The 20,002-nt window shown below is 46.0% G+C and overlaps 1 protein-coding gene across 1 annotated transcript in view; it reads right to left on the bottom strand.

Moving 5' to 3' along the window:
- FBXO3 (F-box protein 3) overlaps positions 1-12,248 on the bottom strand; it is a 33,759-nt gene extending 21,511 nt beyond the window's left edge. The window contains exons 1-3 of the mRNA XM_084894574.1: positions 12,084-12,248; positions 7,861-7,950; positions 4,801-4,964 (exon numbers count right to left, since the gene is read on the bottom strand). Coding sequence (XP_084750700.1) covers positions 4,801-4,964; positions 7,861-7,950; positions 12,084-12,187 — 358 coding nt within the window. The 5' untranslated portion in view covers positions 12,188-12,248. The remainder of the gene's footprint in view (positions 1-4,800; positions 4,965-7,860; positions 7,951-12,083) is intronic.
- Positions 12,249-20,002: the final 7,754 nt, after the last annotated feature.

Below are 20,002 nucleotides of genomic sequence, written 5' to 3'. Positions count from 1 at the left end.
TGAAAATACAACATATTAAAACTTGTGATATGAAGCTAAAACTGTTCACAGAAAAATTTATAGCCCTAAAAACATTTTTTAAATATATTTTTATTGATTTCAGAGAGGAAGGGAGAGGAAGAGAGAGATAAAAACATCAATGATGAGAGAGAATCATTGATTGGCTGCCTCCTGCACATCCCACACTGGGGATCAAGCCTGCAACCTGGGCATGTGACCTTGACCAGAATCGAACCCAGGACCCTTCAGTGTGCAGGCTGACGTTCTATCCTCTGAGCCAAACCGGCTAAGGCAGCCCTAAAAACATTTGGGAAAAAAATAAGAAAACCTGAAAATTTATTATCTAAATCATCTCAAATCAGGAAAAAGTGACAGTAAACTCAAAGAAATCAGAGAAATCAATGAAATAAGAAATGAATTGGCAAAAGCAGATGCCAGTTCTTTTAAAAGGCTATTAAAATTGATTAGCCCCTACTAGCAAGAATGAACAAGAGGAACAGAGAGGAAGCACAAATGAGTCCAGAAACGGGAAAGTGAAATCTCTACTCCTCCAACAAGCATTACAAAGAGCATCTTATTAAAAATTTATGGCAATTTAAAATATAAATAAAGTGGACAATTGCCTAGAAAAACACAACTTATCAAAACTGACAGGAAAATAAATTTTTAAAAATCTGAGTACTATTTCTAATAAAGAAATTGAATCCTTAGTTTAAACCCTCCCTACTGTAAAAGCTCCAGGATTGAGTGGCTTCATCAGTGCATGCTATTAATCATTTAACAGAAAATAAGATCAAGTTTACATAACTCTTCCAGGAAACAGAAAAAGAGGCAGCACTTCCCCACTTGTTTCTCAAGGCCAGTATCATCTTTTTTTTTTTTTTTTTTTTTTTTAAATATATTTTATTGATTTTTTACAGAGAGAAAGAGAGAGGGATAGAGAGTTAGAAACATCGATGAGAGAGAACATCGATCAGCTGCCTCTTGCACACCCCCCACCGGGAATGTGCCCGCAACCAAGGTACATGCCCTCGACCCGAATCGAACCTGGGACCCTTCAGTCCGCAGGCCGACGCTCTACCACTGAGCCAAACCGGTTTGGGCCCAGTATCATCTTAATGCCAAAACCTGACAAGGACATTTATGAAAGGGAAATTACAGGCCAAACTCTTTCATGAACATATCTGTAAGAACCCAGTCAAACACTAGCCAATCAAATCTAACAATATAGAAAAAGGATAATACAGTACAGCCAAAATAAGTTTATTTGCGTAATGGTTTAACATTCAGAAAATCAAGCAATGTAACTCAGTGCATTAACAGAATGAAGTAGAAAGATCATGATAATCACAAGACTGGAAGACATTTGATAAAAATTCAATGATCAAAAACACAAAAACAAAATAACTCCTCTTAAACTACTATCAGAAGGAACTTGCTTCAATCAGATAAAGAACATGTTCAGCAAACATCCTCGGAGAAATGTCAAAAGCTTTATCTCTGCAAACAGAAAGATAAGGACACTTACATCATCATATCTTTCCAACATTGCACTGAAGGCCCTATATCAGTGGTCAGCAAACTCAGTCAACAGAGTCAAATACCAACAGTACAACGATTGAAATTTCTTGTGAGAGCTGAAAACCAACTTCTGCGCATGGGCCACAAAGTTTCAATCGCACTGTACGTGCACGCCTGCAATCAATATTTTGTGGAAGAGCTACACACACTCAAGGGGCCAAAGAGCTGCATGTGGCTTGCGAGCTGCGGTTTGCTGACCACTGCCCAAGATAGTTTAATAAGGCAAGAAAAAGAAATAAATAACATCTAAGGATTGGAAAGCTAAAAATAAAACTATTGTAAATGTACATACTCAAGGAAATGCAAATTAAAACCATCAATACACGCCCATTAAAAAGGTTAAAATACAAAGAATGACAACATTAAGGTGCTGGCAGGAATGTAAAAGTGGTAGAATCCCTTTGAAAAATTAACAGTATCTTTTGAAGTTTAATATAAGCACACTCTACAACCCAGTAAACTCAATCCCACGTGTTTACCTGGTAGAAATAAGTTCATATGTACATAAAAAATGATTTACATTTGTATTATTTACAATTCTTTTACACTGCATTATTGGTACTAGCCAAAAACTAGAAATAACCCAAATATCCATCAGCAGAATAAACCTATCAAATGTGGTCTGCTCAAACAATGGAGTACTATATCACAACAAGAATGAATAAACTACTGTTAGAGACAACAGTTGAATTTTACAAAAAAAAAAAAAAAAAGGAAATAATTCATACAAAATACATACTTAATCATACAATTTACATAAAGTTCAAAAAGAGAGAAAATTACTCAGTGCTAATAGCAATGAGGAGAGTGGTTACCCCTGAGAAAGAGCGAGGCAAGGGTTCTAGATTATTCTACCCCTTGACCTGTAGGGTGCTACAATGGGTGTGGTCACTCACTGAGTTGTGCACTTTCGATCTGCGCATGTTTCTGGAGGCCAGTTAACATCACCAGTGAGAGCGTGTGGGTATCACAGCCCCACAGTACGTGATGAGGTGCCCGGCGCCTCCTCAGTAACTTCTGAAAACCCATTACTCCAGTCTAGTCATGAGTGATACTTCGAACAAAGTCAGTATGAGGGCCATTCTACAAAATACTTACCAGTACTACCTTCAAACTGTCAAGGTCATGAAAGACAAGGAAAAACTGAGAAACTGCCAGAGACCAGATGACACTAAGAAGACATACGGTAACCACACGCAATATGGTATTCTGGGTTGGATACAGGAATTGAAAAGGACATTATCGGAAAAGCTAGTGGTATCTGAATAAAGTCTGGAGTTTAGTTAATAATAATTTTCCAACGAAGACTTTAGCTTTGACAAATGTCCCACAAGGCAATACATCAGGGGAAACTGAAACTGGGTAAAGAGTATACAAGAATTCTCTGTACTGTTTTTTTGCAACTTTCCTGTAATTTCAAATTACTCCAAAATGGAAACTTTATTTTAAAAAGTTTATTACAAAACAAACTGAGTAACTGCCCGGACCATACAACATTAAGAAACTACGAATTTCTTAAAAAAGAGGCAGCTAGAGAGAAAGGAATTTTTTAAAAGCCAAAAACCAATCAAACAAACAAATATGGCAAAAGGAAAGTATAAAGAAATATATGCTTACAAGACAGTGCAGTCAAGGTTTGGAGAGGCAGCTACTACAAGAGAACCTGGGAGTCAGATCAGGTGAACGCTCAGCTCTGCGCCTACTGCCTGACTCCCGCAAATTAGCGCTTCTCTTAATCCCGTTTCCTGGCCTGTGAAACGGGAGATGCCACCTACCTGAGAGGATTACAGCGGGGATTAAGTAAACTCCAAGTGCTTAGTGACTTGCTTTACTGGCTCTGAATAAATATCCATTTACTTCCCTTGCCCCCGAGCTTGCTTGTATGAGGAGCCCGTGAAAAAGTTACTAGGAGCCAAGAAACCTAGAGGAGAGTCCTGTCACTCACTATTTATGTGACCCTGCCTAAGTCACCTGGACTCTCTGAGCCTGTCCCTTCACCTGTAAATGAGGGGCTGGCATAAATCAGGGAGCAGCAACCTCTAGGCTGCAGGCCGAGCCCTCGCCTGCCGCCTGATTTGTGAACAAAGTTTTCTTGGAAAAGTGCCACCCCCTTTGTTTAGGTATTGCCTATGCTGCCTTCTCCAACGACAGCAGGAGTTAAACAGTTAAAACAAGACACCATCTGTCTGTCCCTCAAAGCCTGAAATATTTACTATCTGGTCATTTAAAAAAAAAACTTTGCTAACCCCTGGTCTAAGTGATCTCTAAATCCCTCCAACTCTAAAAATTTGAGCCAACATGTAAGGTCAATTTAAAATTTGAAGATACATGATACATACCATTAGGCAGGTTAATAAAAGATACACAGGATGTCCCCCCAAAATGCATATATAATTAACAGCTGATAGCTCAATTCTGAAAATGAAATAGCTTTTAATAAATGCTGGGGTTATAATTATTCAAAGTGTGTGTATACATTTTTTGGGACACCAACGTATATATTGTTTGAGCAGACCACATTTTATAGGTTTATTCTGTTGATGGATACTTGGGTTATTTCTAGTTTTTGGCTAGTACCAAAAATTGACATACTATGGTATGTCCCAAATTAATGTATCATAATTTCAAGATACTTATAAAAATTTCCCCAAGCCCAATCCTCATCTGCTTTCCCAGTTTCCTCATCTGCCTTGAAAACGAGTCAGGGACTGTGCCACTGAGGTGAGGAGGAGGTTCCTGACTTAGTCCTAGAAGGACGCACAGGCCTGGCATTCCTAGAATCCCCTGCAGTCCAGATATCAAAGAGCCTTCGTCCTATCCCAACTCAGGGCAAAGCCCCCAGACAACTGACACCTGAGAGTAACACAGGGGCTGCCAAGGAATTCTCTGACAACAACCTGACTTCCAGTCACCAGAAACAGAGCGGTGAGCAGGGAGGCCTCAGAATACCAAACTGAGTGGGGAAAAAGAAGCTACTCTGTATCCTAGTTTCTTGGTAACTCTGAACCTGAAAGGAGAAATGTCTACATCCTCCTATTCCAAATGTTCTAATATTGGAGGAGCTCTCTAAGGTCCTAAGACATTTTAAATAACAGGTCCGTTCTGCCTTCAACTGTTAAGACCATAGCTCTGAAATCAGCCTGACATTGAAATCCCGGTTCTGCCTTTTATTTTGTGACTGCAAACAACTTTCTTAGCATCTTGGGTGGCTCACCGTACCTTTAAGAGACAAAACCATCCGAGGACATCTGGGCTCCAAATATCTCTTGAGGTCATCCCAGGCCTTTTTAATAGCAGCATAATGGTCAATGTATCTTCCTACATCAGAATAAGTATCAATGAACAGAGACTTCCAGCACTGATTCTTCTGTGTTTTCTCTTCCCTAGATGGGTTACAAAAAAGAGATTTACAATCTTTTGAAATAAAATTAGTACATATTCTAGACATTTACCAACAAACTTCATTGAAAATTTTTGGTATCTTTTGCCTTCCTTTTCGTTTATTTTAGCTACAAATGCAGACTCGCAAATCGTGACACCCAAAAAGTTAACAATAGGAGTCACTGCTGGCATGGTGGGTATGAATCATTTATTTCTTATTTCCTACTTACCTGTTTTCTAAATTTTCCAGCTTCAGTAAAATATGTGAAGAAAACATGGAGCTTGAATCTCAATTACTTCTAAAAGCATACCAATTACAAAATTATAAATGTGCGTGTACAGCTGACCTTGAGCAATGCAGGAGTTAGGGGTGCAGACCTCCCTGACCTGCGTCCCAGGCAAAGGCCTGGCTGGTGTGGTTGGGCGCTGTCTCGAGGAAAGGCCTGGCTGGTGGGGTTGGGCGTTGTCTGGGGCACAGAAAGGTTGCTGGTTTGATTCCCGGTCGGGCATATGCCCAGGTTGCGGGCTTGAGGAAACCAATGGATGTTTCTCACATCGATGTTTCTCTCTCCCTCTCCCTTCCTCTCTCTCTAAAACCAAAAAAAAATTTTTTTTTTTTTAATTAGAGTATAACTTAACTAATAACTACTATTGTCCTGGCCAGTTTGGTTCAGTGGATGGAGCGTCAGCCTGCAGGCTGGGGGGTCCCGGGTTCGATTCCGCTCAAGTGCCTTGGTTGTGGACATATCCCCAGTAGGAGGTGTGCAGGAGGCAGTTGATTGATGTTTCTTTCTCATCGATGTTTCTAACACTATATCCCTCTCCCTTCCTTTCTGTAAAAAACCAATAAAATATATTTAAAAAGAAATAACTACTGTTGACTTGAAGCCTTACTGATAACATAAACAATTAACATATATTTTGTATATTATATGTATTATATACTGTATTCTTATAATAGTGTAAGCTAAGAAAAAGAAAATGTTAAGAAAATCATAAGGAAAATAAATTTACAATAGTTATTGAAAACCATCTGTAGATAAATGGACTGTGTAGTTCAAACCCAAGCTGTTCAAGGGTCTACTGTAGTTGTTCAATTTTAGAAAATATTTGGAATCTAATGACACAATAATATTAATCTAATTTACCTACACTGGATCAGCCAGAGAATCAAATAGCATCATAGCAATCACATAATTCAACATTCAGATTTGATACAATTCCACAAATATTTATTGTCTACTTAGCCACTAGAGGACATTGAAGTAAGGCATACCTTTTACCCTAAAAAATGCAGTCTTATCAGAGAGGAAGAATAATATCAGGCAGAAGTGATACAAGATAAGACAGCCACAAAGGGCCTTAAGGTGACATGCTAATATCCTGCAGGAAATGAAGAACCACAGAAGAGGTTTAACAGGGTAGTTCAAAGACAGAATTGTGGCTATGGTGTGGGAGGGGTGTGAACTGGAGGCTCAGAGATGAGTCAGGAGGGTTTTGCAGTAATCCTAGTAAGAGATGATGAACTGAACTGGTAGCTGGATGAAATGAGTAGAAAGATTCAAGAAATATAGAGGCAAAATCAGAAGGGTTTAGTAACTGAATAAATGGAGAGAGAGGGAGGGAGGGAGGGAAGGCAGGAAGCAGAGAGAGGGGGAGGAAGACAGGAAGGGGGAGAGGAGAGGAGAGATGTGGGATGATTCCCGGTTTGGGCTTAGAAGCTCAAGTGGATGGAAGGTGCTGCCCCGAAGACCAGGAATGTAGGATGATCAGGTTCAAAAATGGAGAAAAGGACAGTTCAGGATTTGTTTGGTGTGTTTTGTGTGTGTGTGTGGTTTTTGTTTTTTGTGTGGGTTTTTTTTGGGGGGGTAGTATTTTTTTATTAGTGTAAATAATATATACATACATATTTATCAAAACCAAAAAAAGTACCATAGAAATTATGAAGCCCAACCTCTCAAAGGAAACGTTAGTTATTTCTGAAAGTTACCTCTGTAATTTTAAATGTTTATGTCTCTAATTCTTGATTTATCAATTTCACATCTATCTATTGATACCCTAAAGTAAAAGATCAGGATAGCCTAGATGGTCTGGCTCAGTGGATAGAGCGTCGGCCCTCAGCCTTAGTTGCAGGCTCCATCCCCAGGCCATGAGCAGTATGTGTGCGGGAGGCAACCAATTGATGTGTGTCTCTCACACTGATGTTTCTTTCTGTCTCTCCCCCTCTCTTCCACTCTCTCTCAAAATCAATGAAACAATATTATCAGGTGAGGATTAACAAAAACAAAACAAAACAAACAAAAAAGATCAGGATACAACAACACTTAAAATTCTCTCCTCTCCATTCTCCCTCCTCCCAATGTTTGATAGCTGTTATTAATACTCAGTTCTACTGAGTAGCTTGCAACTTCCAATGACACACTCAAACCTCTACTTCTTGCTTTACAACTTCAGTCACTACCCAATTCCCCTCAATCTAAGAAAAAGATAGTAGCAATCCTACCCTCTTTCACTTTTCCCAATTCCCACCCTCTGTGATCTACACTTTTATTCTGCCAAATCTATTAATATTTACTGAATTCACAAGCCCTTGTGGGTCATCCGGTGGAGAGGCTCAGCGGGAGGTTGTGCAATAAGCCCGGAGCCCAGTGGGGCTGTCAGGGAGGACAGCCAGGGCTGGGAGTGAGCAGCACACAGCAGTCACAGTGCATGCCGGAGAGCTCAGAAGGAAGAGGGCAGGGGCCAAGGACAGAGGCTGGGAGAACACCAGCACTTAGTGGCAGGCACGGAAGAGCCACCAAAGGAGACAGAGAGAGGGGTCAGAGGAGAACCCGGATAGACTAGCGTTCTAGAAGCCCAGGGCCAAGTTTGAAGAACACATGTTTCCTGAATACTCACTCAGATATCAGCCAGTACTTTTTGCAATGTCTTCTCCACAGGGGATCATGACTGGATAGCTGGCTAAGTCTTCGACTGACGTAGCAACAACTGACAGTAACCAGGTTCACGGTTAGTATAAAAAAAGAAAGAAAGAAAGAAAGAAAACAACTTAAAATTCAAGATGAAAATATTCAATGTTAAGATTTATTCTATTCCTTTTGCTTTTCTCCTTTTCCACTTTCTACCCTTGTAATTACAAAACAGTATTTTTCAAAATATGTTTAATGTGTTAGCTAGTATAATTACCTTTTGAGTGCTGAAATCTTATTTGATTTCACAAATAAACCCCCAAATCTCTACAATGGTAATTTTCTTATGGAAGTCTACAAAATATATAAATCACTGGAGTTAATTTCAAATCAAAGAGCCTTCCTTCATTCCTTGTGATGATAATCATTTCTGCACACGGGAAGAGTGTTATTCAGTGTGTGTATTTTTAAGATCTGTGAGACCTTTTATATTAATACACAGACTTTTGTTTGTTTTGTTCTGATTTTTCTTAAAAGAAATAAATATTGCAGCTAAAACTACTTATTAATTATACCAACTATTGGAGAACCCATCTATAAAGTGTCACCATCCTAACAATTCTATTTCAATAGCCATAGCTATTCAAGTTAGTATCAACTGCTCAAAAGCACGGAATGTTAGAAATAAACCCCTTGTTACATATTATATTCTACATTGGCTTTTAAAAAATGTTTTTAAGCCACACCGGCCAGTGCTATACTGTGTCCTAATGCAGCAGTGTTCCTATCTCGTAAATCCAACACTACATATTTAATTTGCAAAAAGGATGTGCCTAAGATTAGGAAAATGGATTTCTATCTTTTCAGAAGAGGAATCACAAGTTATAGAAAATAGTATTCAAAGATCTCACTTGGGCCATGGCTCATCAATGAATGGAATCTTAAATCACATGGGGTTTGTCAAGTCCATGTAAAAACTTTCCCTCAATTTTCAGATTTTACACAAAATCCAACCTCACCCTTTTCTGCCAAGCTCACAAGATCCCCAAACGAATATTTGCAAACACTGAATCTGTCCAGTTTTGTAACTCAGCGTCCTCTTTTCTTGATCCTTCTCCTCCTCTGTCTCAAGAGTTAAACGACATAAAGGAATCTCTGAAACAAGCACCCAAGGTGCTTCTGATGCACAGCAAGGATGGGAACTTCTGCTCTAGAGATTCCGACTCAGTTTGCTTGGGGCAAGATCTTTACCTCAGGCACATGTATGTTTAAAAAGTGCCACATGTAATTCTGATACACACTGAGGGTTAAGAATGATTGGTACATAATAAATCACCCTAGAAGAGAAAAGGAGATTCAAACTATGCAGTTGCTATTACACAATGAATCCAATCCAACCTAATCCCGCACAGCAATATGCACCAAAAACTTCAGAGCTTAGCAAAGAGCAGGACACTTGACAAAGTCGGGCTGTATTTTTCTAAAAAGGAATATAGTGCAGGAAAGAAGCTGCGGTGCATTGAAAACTTTTCTGTGGATAAAATTCAATGGTTTTTGTTCATGTTAGGTGTCCACTTGCTTGGGCTCAGGGATGCCTAGCTAGCTGGTTAAACATTATTTCCGCGCTGTGCCTGTGTGGATGTTTCTGGAAGAGATTAGCGTTTGAATGGATAGACTAAGTGAGCCAGATAACAGTCCCCAATGGAATCCAGTGCAGGCCTGACTAGAACAAAAAGGCAGAGGGAGGTTAGATCCGCTCTCTGACTGACAGCTTGAGCTGAGCCAGGGATCTTCTTTGTCCTTGGCGTGCCTGGCTCTCAGGCTTTCTGACCCAGGCTGGCATCTACACCATGGGCCCTCCAGCTCTCAGCCCCTGGAATTATCCCACCAGCTGTCTTGAGTCTCCAGCTTGCAGGTGGCAGATAGTAGGACTTCTCAGCTTCCATGATTCATGAGCCAATACCTTATGATAAGTCTCACACACACACACACACACACACACACACACACCTTCTTTTTCTCTCAAGAACCCAAATACGGTATTCAACACAGCTCACTTTCATAAACATTTATGGAGGGATCCTGTCACGTCTGTTTACAACTTTGATTACTACCTAAAGCATTTACAATAAAATCTGACCTTCTCACCTTGGCTCCCGAGGAACTGCATAAGCTCACCAGCTCCTTCTCAAGCCACTCTGCCTGAGTCACTCCCTACCCCTTGCAACACCGGCCTTCCAGCTCCTCCCACAGGCCATGCCACTGGCCACTCAGCTGCTGAGCACACTGCTCCCTCTGCCAGGACTGCTCTATGGCGTCCTTCATACCTGGCAGCCCCTTCCGATGGGAACTGTCTCTCCCTCTCATTCCCTAACAGAGTGGTTGATTTATTTCCTTCATACCACTTAGCATCTCTTGTATTTGCACTTGTTTTCCATCTTTCCCACTAGACTGTAAGCTTCCTGAGAGCGGCCTTATCTGCCTTCCTCACTATTGTATCCAAGACATTTAACGGACTGGCGCACACAACAGGCATTAAAAAAATAAAATCTGTGAATAAATGATCATTACAAAGATAAACAAGGCAGTCTGTACATTTAAGAAGTGTACAACCCATCTGGCATGGCAAATAAACAGAGAAAGAAGTTAAGAGAAAGGAACCAAGTGAGGGGGTCTTAAAGAAATTTCATCTTGCCAGGATGGGAAGAGGGGGACAAGGCATTGTGGGTAAGGTCAAGAGCTGAAGCCACAGAACACAAGCAGGTAGTGTGCTGGCAAAAGTCTGGTTTGGCTACAGCACACTGAGCCAAATGCTGAGCGTCTTAAATGCCCCCAGAAATTTAGATTACAGTCTGCAAACAAGGGGCGTCTAAGTTTTTAGAGAATGACAGCAAGATCTGTTTTAGAAAGTTCACCCTGCAGCAATGTAGTCCTTAGACCAGAAGGGTGTATGTCTCTCTTCGATTTCTAAGAGGCTATCACAACAGAACATTTCAGAGGAAGACAGTCTGAGGCTGGATCAGCCTTTCCCAAAGGAAAGAGAAACTTTATCTCGGCATTAGTACCGGCCTGTAGACAAAAAAAAAAAAAATTGTTTTCAGAAAGAAAAAAAAAATAAGTGTTACAGGTACTACGGCCAGACACTTGGAGTCATCCCTCTGTCACGACTCAGATAGGCCAACAAACAGCTACGAGCAGCTCCAAAAAGGCTCTACTTCTGAAAGGACCCCTGATAACACAGGCACCATCATCAAACAGCCAAAATCCAACAGCTAATTAAAAACAAACAAACAAACAAACAACAACAAAAAAAAACCTGAATCTCGCCTACCCAGCCTTAAGAGGGCGACTTCACCTCCTCTTCCACAGCGGTGGCAGCACGCGCACACACACAAAAAGGACAGAGCCATGCCACCAGCTGTCAAGGGTGTAAACAGCGCCATTTCTTCCTCCACCATCCCTCACAGTCTCAGCGCTGAAGGAGCTGGGCACCGAACCACCCCAACCCGCAAGCGGCGTTATTTTTGGAACAAGATGCTAGCAATCCGGGCGACCCAACGCGCAGCGGAGAGAAAGCGGTCACCTGTATCGCACCAACCAAGGGAAGTCAGTACCGAAACCACCAAATGCACCGTGTGGCAGCGAGGAGGACGGCTGGGAGCAGGGCGATCTCTGCAGCAGCAGCAGATTAGTCCTGGGTGCGAGGCGCCCGCCAGGTACAAAGGTGCGCGGGAGCCGCAGCTGGGCACCTGGGGTCGGGGGTCGCCCGGCTCCTTTCGGGCCGGCGCCCCGCCTGCCTGGTCCGGCCCCAAAGGGTCTTCCCAAAGCGGCCAGGGCTGGGGCACAGCGGGTGCAGGCCGGGGCGTGTGGGGTGCGGGGTGTGGGGTGCGGGGGTCGCGGGGGCTGCAGGGGGAAGCAGTACCTCCCTCGCCCCGGAAATGAGCCTCCCCGAGGCCTGGGAGAACGGGCTCCCGGCGCTCCTGGGGTCTGGGTCCCGGATGGAAGACCTCACGGCGGAGGGGACGCCCTGACTGCCCCTGCCTCGCCCTGGCTCCTTGGGTGGCTCTGCAGGAGCGCGGCCCCGCATCACCTCTGGTCCACGCAAGGTCCAGGTCCAGGTCCGGAAGCCGGGCCCCCGTGCCTGCAGCCTCCCCGCCTCCTCCCGCCCCCGTGACCCGCCCCTGCCGCGCCACGCGCGCCGCCCCCCATTACTTGATGAGGTCCCGGTAGTCCAAGAAAGACAGGATCAGGAGCAGCGGGTCGGTGGGCAGCGATTCTAGGGTCAGAGGCGCGGACTCGGGCTCCGCGGCGGCCATCTTGCCTGGCCCGGTGCAGGCCTGGCCCCGCCCAGGCCCGGCTACGCCCCGCCCCCGCCGCCAGCGCGGGCGCCGCTCAGCGACTCGCTCCGGTTTGTTATGTAACTGCCGGGCGGGCCCCGCCCATTGGGCGGGTTTTGGGGGCGTGGTCAGGAAAGGCCCCGCCCACCGTCCCTCCCGCTGGCGCCGGCGCCGCAGGATCCCTCTGAGTCCCGAATGCCGGCTCGTCCCGGAGGCGCGAGCTCTGCAGCCCCTGAGGTCGCTGGTATCTCCTGTCCCATTCGGGTCTCTAAACTGGCCCGTGGTCCTACCCGGTTTGGTCCAGTTGGTAGAGCATCCATCGGCCTGCGGACTGGAGGGTCCCGGGTTCGATTCCGGGCAAGGGCATGTACCTTGGTTGCGGTCACATCCCCAGCAGGAGGTGTGCAGGAGGCAGCGGATGGATGTTTCTAACTCTCTAACCTTCACCCTTCTTCTCTGTAAAAATAAATAAAAATAAATAAATAAAAATTTAAAAATAAATAAAAATATATTTTTAAATAAATAAATAAACAAAAAAACCTGGCCCGCCCGGCCCCCTTCCAGCCTTGGTTCCAACATGTTCAGCCTCCAGTCCCTCATGCGAAATTTTACACCTCGCATCCTCAAAGCTTCGCCCCAAATCTCACGCTAAATCCTCTCCGCCCTGGGCCTCCAAATCCATCGCTTCTCTTCGTTTTCCGACCTGGAAGCCCTTCCTGTTCCCGCTTCAACCTTCTTCTGTCCGCGTGTCCCTGGCGCAGAGCGAGGCGGCTCCCAGCCCCGTCCCACCGAGCGGGGGCAGGAGTCAGCCAGAGGCGCTGCGGGCGGCTCTCCTCCCACTCGGGGGTCAGGGAACATGAGCACGGAGAGCATCATTTGAACCCCGAGTAACAGGTGTGCTCGGACTGACTCTAAGGGTCAGCCGCTGCCACTGGGTCGCCGTGGTTATTTTACGGCAATTGGAGCAATGCAGAGTGTGCAGTCAATGGATTTTTGTTTTGTTTTTGTGGAGGGTTAAGCCCCCAGGTGGTACAGGGTGAGTGGAACATTCCCCCCGCTACCACCACTCCTGGGCATAATTGAATATTAAACATATTAAATATATTGCCAAGGTGGTAGGCATGAAAGCGGGACTGGGAGAGGGAGAAGTGTCTGAATTGGGAGCTGGAGAGTACATCGTTTATCTTACCTGATTTCTTATTTTTCTTTGCTTTTTTCAAAGGCAGGAAGGTGTCGGGGCTTGGGGCCTGCAGTCAGACCTCTACTTCACACAGGTCACGTCCTTTACCAGAAGTGGGGGGGTGGACTGGTTCAGAATGCCTAATTCCAAAGCCCGTTCACTCTAAAAGCCAGGTGGCTTATGGATGGCAATGAAGCTCGAGATGTTCTTTTTCAAGAAACCAATAGATGTTCTTTTTTCAAGCTTTTACATACATACATCCATACATACACACATCACTGAGTGTTCCACATTTTTCCATATGCTGGATAAAGTTTCGTCCCAATTATTTAGAAAAGTGAAATGATCTTCCCAACTTCCAAAATAATCCCACTCAATTTCCTCCGTACACCAACCATATCATGAATGCTTTATAGTTTTGTCTGATATTAATTACCCTTCCCTCCCCCTCCACAGGATATAAACCATGCTTATTTTCAGTATCTTACGATTTTGACATCCTAAAAAATGGAAATAGACTACCCTGCTAGGGCTAGCTAAATCCTAAAGATAGCAAGCAACTCACTTGGGAGTATACCTCTCGTAGGCAAGCAGCCACCCCCTTTTATCTAACACTCACACACCAAGCTAATGCTTCCCCTGCTCTCAATCACCCCAGGTCCAGGCACCAGGCAACTGGAGAGCACTCCTGAGCCCCCAAGCCCACATGTACTTATCCAACCAGCCAATTCCAAACTGTTTACTCTGCCCTGCCTTCCCAGTGCAGACCCCAATGAAGGCTCCGGCCTAAAATGTCCCCTCGCTCCCGCTCTGCCTCCTGACCAAGGCCTGACACTCCGCTGTGGCCCTGCGGGCCTGGCTGTGCCCTTTCTCCAGGGAAATGTAAGAGGACTCTTTCCATGGCAGCGGCGTTGCCATGGGGACACTCCATCATCTCCATACATAAAAAGCCCCTGGGATACAAAGGAGACACTCCCAGCAAAAGCCAAACACAGCCCCCACTGCTTACTTATATCTCTGGACTTCCAAACTATCCATGCCGGCACTTACAGCACGTACAGAATTGGACCGAAGTCCATTGACTCTCTCCCCAGACTCAACTCTCAGTCTTTTTCATCCCTGTAACCCCACGGCCTAGCCTCGCATTCAACAAGTAGAAAGTTTGAACTCAAAACTTTGGGTGAAGACATTGCTGCTTCCAGGGAAAATTGAGACACACACACATATATTTTTATAAAGGCATTTGCTCCTAATTTATGTTTGTATCTACTTCTCCCTCAGATGGGCTACTCCACTTGTCTTATTTTTTTTTTAATTTATCTTATTGACTTTTTACAGAGAAGAAGGAAGAAACATCCATGAGACAAGAAACATTTATCAGCCACCTCCTGCACCCCCCTCTACTGGGCATGTGCCCGCAACCAAGGCACATGTCCTTGACTTGAACCTGGAACCCTTCAGTCCGAAGGCTGACACTCTATCCACTGAGCTAAGCCGGTCAGGGCTACTCTACTTGTTTTAATCAGAAAGCCTTTGCTTCTGCTCTCTTTCTGCCGTTTCCTTCCCTCTGAACTGGGTCCAGTTATGACCTAAGCAGGGGTCTTCAAACTATGGCCCGTGGGCCACATGCGGCCCACAGAGGAGTCTGATCCGGCCCGCCAGGTTTTTTGGGCAGTGAGCACAGCCGAGGTGTTACAGTAGGAATTAGTAGTTCATATAGTCCGGCCCTCCAGCTCTCTGAGGGACCGTGATCTGGCCCCCACTTTAAAAAGTTTGAGGACCCCTGACCTAAAGAGAAAACTGAAGGTGTGAAGCTACCCTGTCATCACGGTCAGGGTTAAGGTGAGGTGAGAGAGACACGTGCCTGCAGCACAGCCTGTAAGGGGGCGGGAGTGCCCAAAACTCTCAATAATAAAAATACATAACAATTTAATGAAAAATATTTTAAAAATAAAAACTAATGCTTTTAAAAATCCATAATGAGCAAAATCCTAATCAAATGAAATAAAATCACCCAGGATCCCACAGCGCTATGCAAGTCGTATTGGAGCCTACGGCCAGAAGAAAAAATGGGTATCTAATTACATGTTTTTATTTTCTTAAATGGCCATCCCTCATCCCCTCCCCCGAAGGCCGGAACGGACACTCGGGCGAGGGATTGCTCCTTCCATGTGGCTGGGCTCCGGGCTCCTGCCATCCTCCCCAGCCCCTCTCGCCCAGGCTGCCAGCCTCTGCCACTCCCCACGTTGGCAAGTGCCATCTGTCACCAGCCCCTTCTGCAACAGCCCCTGCCTCCTGGGGAGGTGGTCCCAACCCAGGCTCTGCTTTCCTCCCCAAGGCAAGATGAGGCAGATAGAGGGGGTGGAGGAGTGATGTAGGAGAGCCCTCTGCTGGGCTGTGGTCTCCCATCACCCCCTCCACCTCCGCATCCCCAATAATGGCTGGTGAGGGGGCAGGAAGAGGGAGCCAGGACTTAGCTCTTTGGGCCTCTGGCTCAGGTTGAGGTTGAGGGCTCCAGAGCCTGTGTGCCTGGTGGGGGAAGCAGTCCCTCCTGGTCTGCTCATTGGAAGCTAATCTCTACAGAGCACAGAAGGGTCTCGCCATGTCTGGTCCCGTGGTAGATCAGAAAGGCACCAGCTTCTGAAAGAAGAGTCCGTACGTGGGAATTTTTTTAAAAAAGGGTTCCCTCTTCTCTCAGGAATAGGGATGGATAATGCCTAAGAAATAAATAATCTTCCATGTTCTCTTCAGAACCCCCAGGTCACCTTGGACTATGGCTAGTAGTTGGTTTTTTTTTTTAATTCTCACCCAAGGACTTTTTTTCCCTATTGATTTTTAGAGAGAGTGGACTAGAGAGGGAAAGACTCAGAAAGAAATATCCATGTGAGAGAAACACATCCACTGGCTGCCTCCTACAGAAGCCCCAGCCAGGGCCCAGGTTGGGGAGGAGCCTGCAACCCGGTACTCTTCTGTCTGCAGGCTCTGTCCACTGAGCCAAACCGGCTAGGGCTGGGTAATAGTGCCCAACCTCTAGATCGTGATAGGGTAGCTTCATCAGCTACAAGGTTGTCATCAGCTAGTGCTCAGACATGGATGCATATCTTATCCCAGGGGTCTGGACTCGGGCTTGTGAGGAATCGGGATGAGAGCAGTGTGGTTTCTGCATTGATGCAGTTGCTCTTTAGAGGTGAGAGATACACTGCTGCCTGGTGGCGGGGGCTGGGGGGGGGGGGGCGGCGGGGGAGAAGGGGGAAGAGACAGACAAGTCCCTATGGCCCCCAGCCTCATTCCCCCTCTTTTCAGGATTTAGCCAGGAGCTGCCCCAGCGGACCTGTTTGCTGGGAGGCAGGACGGGCAGTCACCAGATGCCGAGGTCTGAGGCTCCCGCTAGCTGGTGGCTTGGCTGTGCCCGCCCCATAGGTAAATGCCACCGTGCAGGGTCCCTTTGTCTTGAGCTCTTTCTGGGATGCGTCCAGTCTTCTGCCCAAGGAGGCACGACTCTCAGGGGGAGGCCTGGATGGGGAGTGAGGTGAGGGAGAGGGGGCCATGTGCACTCTCCTCCTTCTCTGCTTGCAGCCCCCATCCCACCCCCCAACATTTTGTATTTAAACCCAATGGCATTGGGGGTGCTAGAAGCTGCACGAAGGTCACACTCCACTTTGCCTCATGCTGTTTTGGGAAATGGCCTTGTCCAACTGGGCCTCCTAGGGGCCAGAGACATTCTCAGGAGATTTTGGGGATGGGGTTAAAGGTGGGGAATGGGTGTCCTCTGGGTCCCAGGGTGGCTCTCAGGTTGAGAGAGCCCAAGGGATGATGGGGTGGGACGGCCAGGACGGAACTGCCAGATACCAACTCGTCCAAACAGTGTGTCACCCAAAAGAAAGACACACACACACACACACACACACACACCCCACCCCACCCCACCCCCCAACCCCCCGCCGCCAGGCCTAAAGGCTGCCCCCTGGAGCCCAGGGAAACCCAGGGGATGCTGCCGCTTTGTGGCTGAAGGCAGGGAGAAGGATAACATTCCTGGGGTGTGTGAAGGTTAGGGGCTGCAGCTGCAGCTCAGAATGGCCGGCAGGCTGCTGGGTGGATGCAAAACTCTGGGATGGACTTCACTGGTCCTGTGGAGCGCGCGCACACAGACAGACCCGTGGCTCACCGGCAGCCTGGGATGGACAGGGGATTTAAAGGTACAGTTCCACTGAAACCGGTTTGTCTCAGTGGATACAGCGTCGGCCTGCGGACTAAAGGGTCCCAGGTTCGGTTCCAGTCAGGGGCATGTGCCTTGGTTGTGGGCACATCCCCAGTGGGGGGTTTGCAGGAGGCAGCTGAAGGATGTTTCTCTCTCGTCAGTGTTTCTGGCTCTCTCTCTCCCTCTCCCTTCCTCTCTGTAAAAAAAAATCAATAAAAATATATTAAAAAGTATTAGGGTGTCTAATCTTCACCAGCTGGGGTTGGCCATGGCTGTGTCCTCCTGCTCCAGTGACACGGTTTCCTCCCCTTGACTTTTTTTTTTTTAATTTTATTTATTTATTTATCATTATTTTTTTTTTTTTTTTAACATTTTACACTCATCTTAGAAGAAAAATCTGAAAAGCATTCTTGGTCATCGGATGAGACTGGAAGAGACCGAGCAGGAACTTCATAACCTAGATCGGAAGTTCATTGCTGAGCTGTGGAAGTTCAGAAATGACTTGTTTTCCTCCCAGGACCTGACAGCATTTGGTCCACAAACACCCCGGTGTTCAGCATAGTGCGGTGAGGTGGCCAGTGTCCTCGAGGCTCAGAAAAAATGATCTTGCCCAATGTTACAATGACTGGTGAACAAAGACTCGTTTTCCAGACCTTTATCTAGATTCTAGGTTATCTCATCCCTGTAGAGAGCGCCTGGGAAGGCACAGGGGCATTTCTTTAATTATTGCCAGCTGAATCCAGTGGCGTCGGCAGAGCCACGTACTGGAAACACACTTTGCCAAAAAGCAGGAGTGTTGTCAGCTTGACCTTCAGCCCAGGTGCCAGGGGGTGGGATTTGTTATTTAAATCCAGCCAAGCACCAGGAATAAAAATGACTGGGGCCCACCCAAGAATGCACAAAATCTCCTTTGTCTTGGCTTTTAGTAAAACTTCCTTTTTTTTTCTTTTTCTTCTGTATAAAATAAACACGCCGTATTGGCTCAGGGTCCCTGTCCCTGTCCCTGTCAGAGGACAGTTGTCCCACTCGGCCCCAGCTTTTTCCTTCCATCTTTGTGTCTGTCTTTTTCTTTCATTTTCTCAATCCCCAGCCGCCCCTACTCAGGACCAGACTGCTCTCTAGCCACACTGTACACGGAAAAGAAAGAAATATTTACACACCCCTTCAAGTCTCACACTTAGCTTACAGGAGAAAAAAAAGGAGCTCCTCTAAGCATTTTTCCTCCTGAATCCCCCTTACAGGGTCTAGCGTGTGGACCCAGAGAGAGAGTTTTCATGCTTAATGCAGATAGATGTGACTGCCCCCCAGGACTCAGTCTCTGGGGATTTCATTTGTCGTGGGGGAAAGTGGGGAGGGAAATGCCCGCGAGTCTGTTCACCCTTGGGTCATGGAGAAGCCAGGTCTTCTTCTTCTCCCCCTTCCTCTTTCCTACCCTTTCTCTTCCTCTTCCCTGCTTGTCCTTAACTAAAGATTCCTGCCCCAGGTTGAAACACTTAGATGTGGAAAACTGCCTGTAGTGCGCAATCGGACCACCAGAGGGCAGCACGAGACCGTAGCTTTGTCTGTCTGTCCAGGACCAGGTCCCTTTAAATCCGCAGCTCCCCTCCCAAACGGGATATTGGGTTCCCAGTCCTGTCCGCACAGTAGAATCATCTGATGACCTTTTGTAAACTCACAGGTGCCTGACGTTATATAACTGGCTTGTGGTCTCCACCTCAAGTCAATTGCATCTTCTACGCCTGGGAATAGGGCACAGGTGTTGCCCGTCTTTGAAGCTTCTCGGGTACACAGAAGTGGAGAACCGCTCACGGAGAACACTAAATCCTGAAAACTGTAAAGGCTTTTAGGAATCACCTAACCCTTTTCCCTAAAGAGGTGCCAGAGGGTAAGCTGTTCTCTCACAGCGGACCAGGGGCAGCAGGAGGAGATGGGGACTCCAGCCCTGCCATGCGTGAGGGAGCTACTCCAGGGAAGGATCAGTTTTGTTTTTTTGTTTGTTTGTTTGTTTTGTTTTTTGTTGTTGTTTTTAAAAATATATTTTATTGATTTTTTTACAGAGAGGAAGAGAGAGGGATAGAGAGTTAGAAACATCAATGAGAGAGAATCATCGATCAGCTGCCTCTTGCACACCACCTACTGGGGATGTGCCTGCAATCAAGGTACATGCCTTTGACCGGAATCAAACCTGGGACCCTTTAGTCCGCAGGCCAACGCTCTATCCACTGAGCCAAACCGGTTTCGGCAGGATCAGTTTTGATCATAGTCAGGCGGGCTTACAGCTTAGCTGACACCACCTCCTGCGTATGCTCTGGGAAGTGGGAAGCGACCAGTGGGAGCACTCATAGACCCCAGCGGGCTTGTTTTTGTTTCAGAAGGTGACAAGCTGATGCTAAAATGTATGTAGGAATTCCAAGGC

The sequence above is a fragment of the Pipistrellus hanaki genome, assembly GCF_964339955.1.
Source record: "Pipistrellus hanaki genome assembly, chromosome: 9".
In the NCBI taxonomy this organism is placed as follows: domain Eukaryota; kingdom Metazoa; phylum Chordata; class Mammalia; order Chiroptera; family Vespertilionidae; genus Pipistrellus; species Pipistrellus hanaki.
Note: the sequence above shows the minus strand (reverse complement) of the source record. Positions and strands in the feature narration are given on the sequence as shown.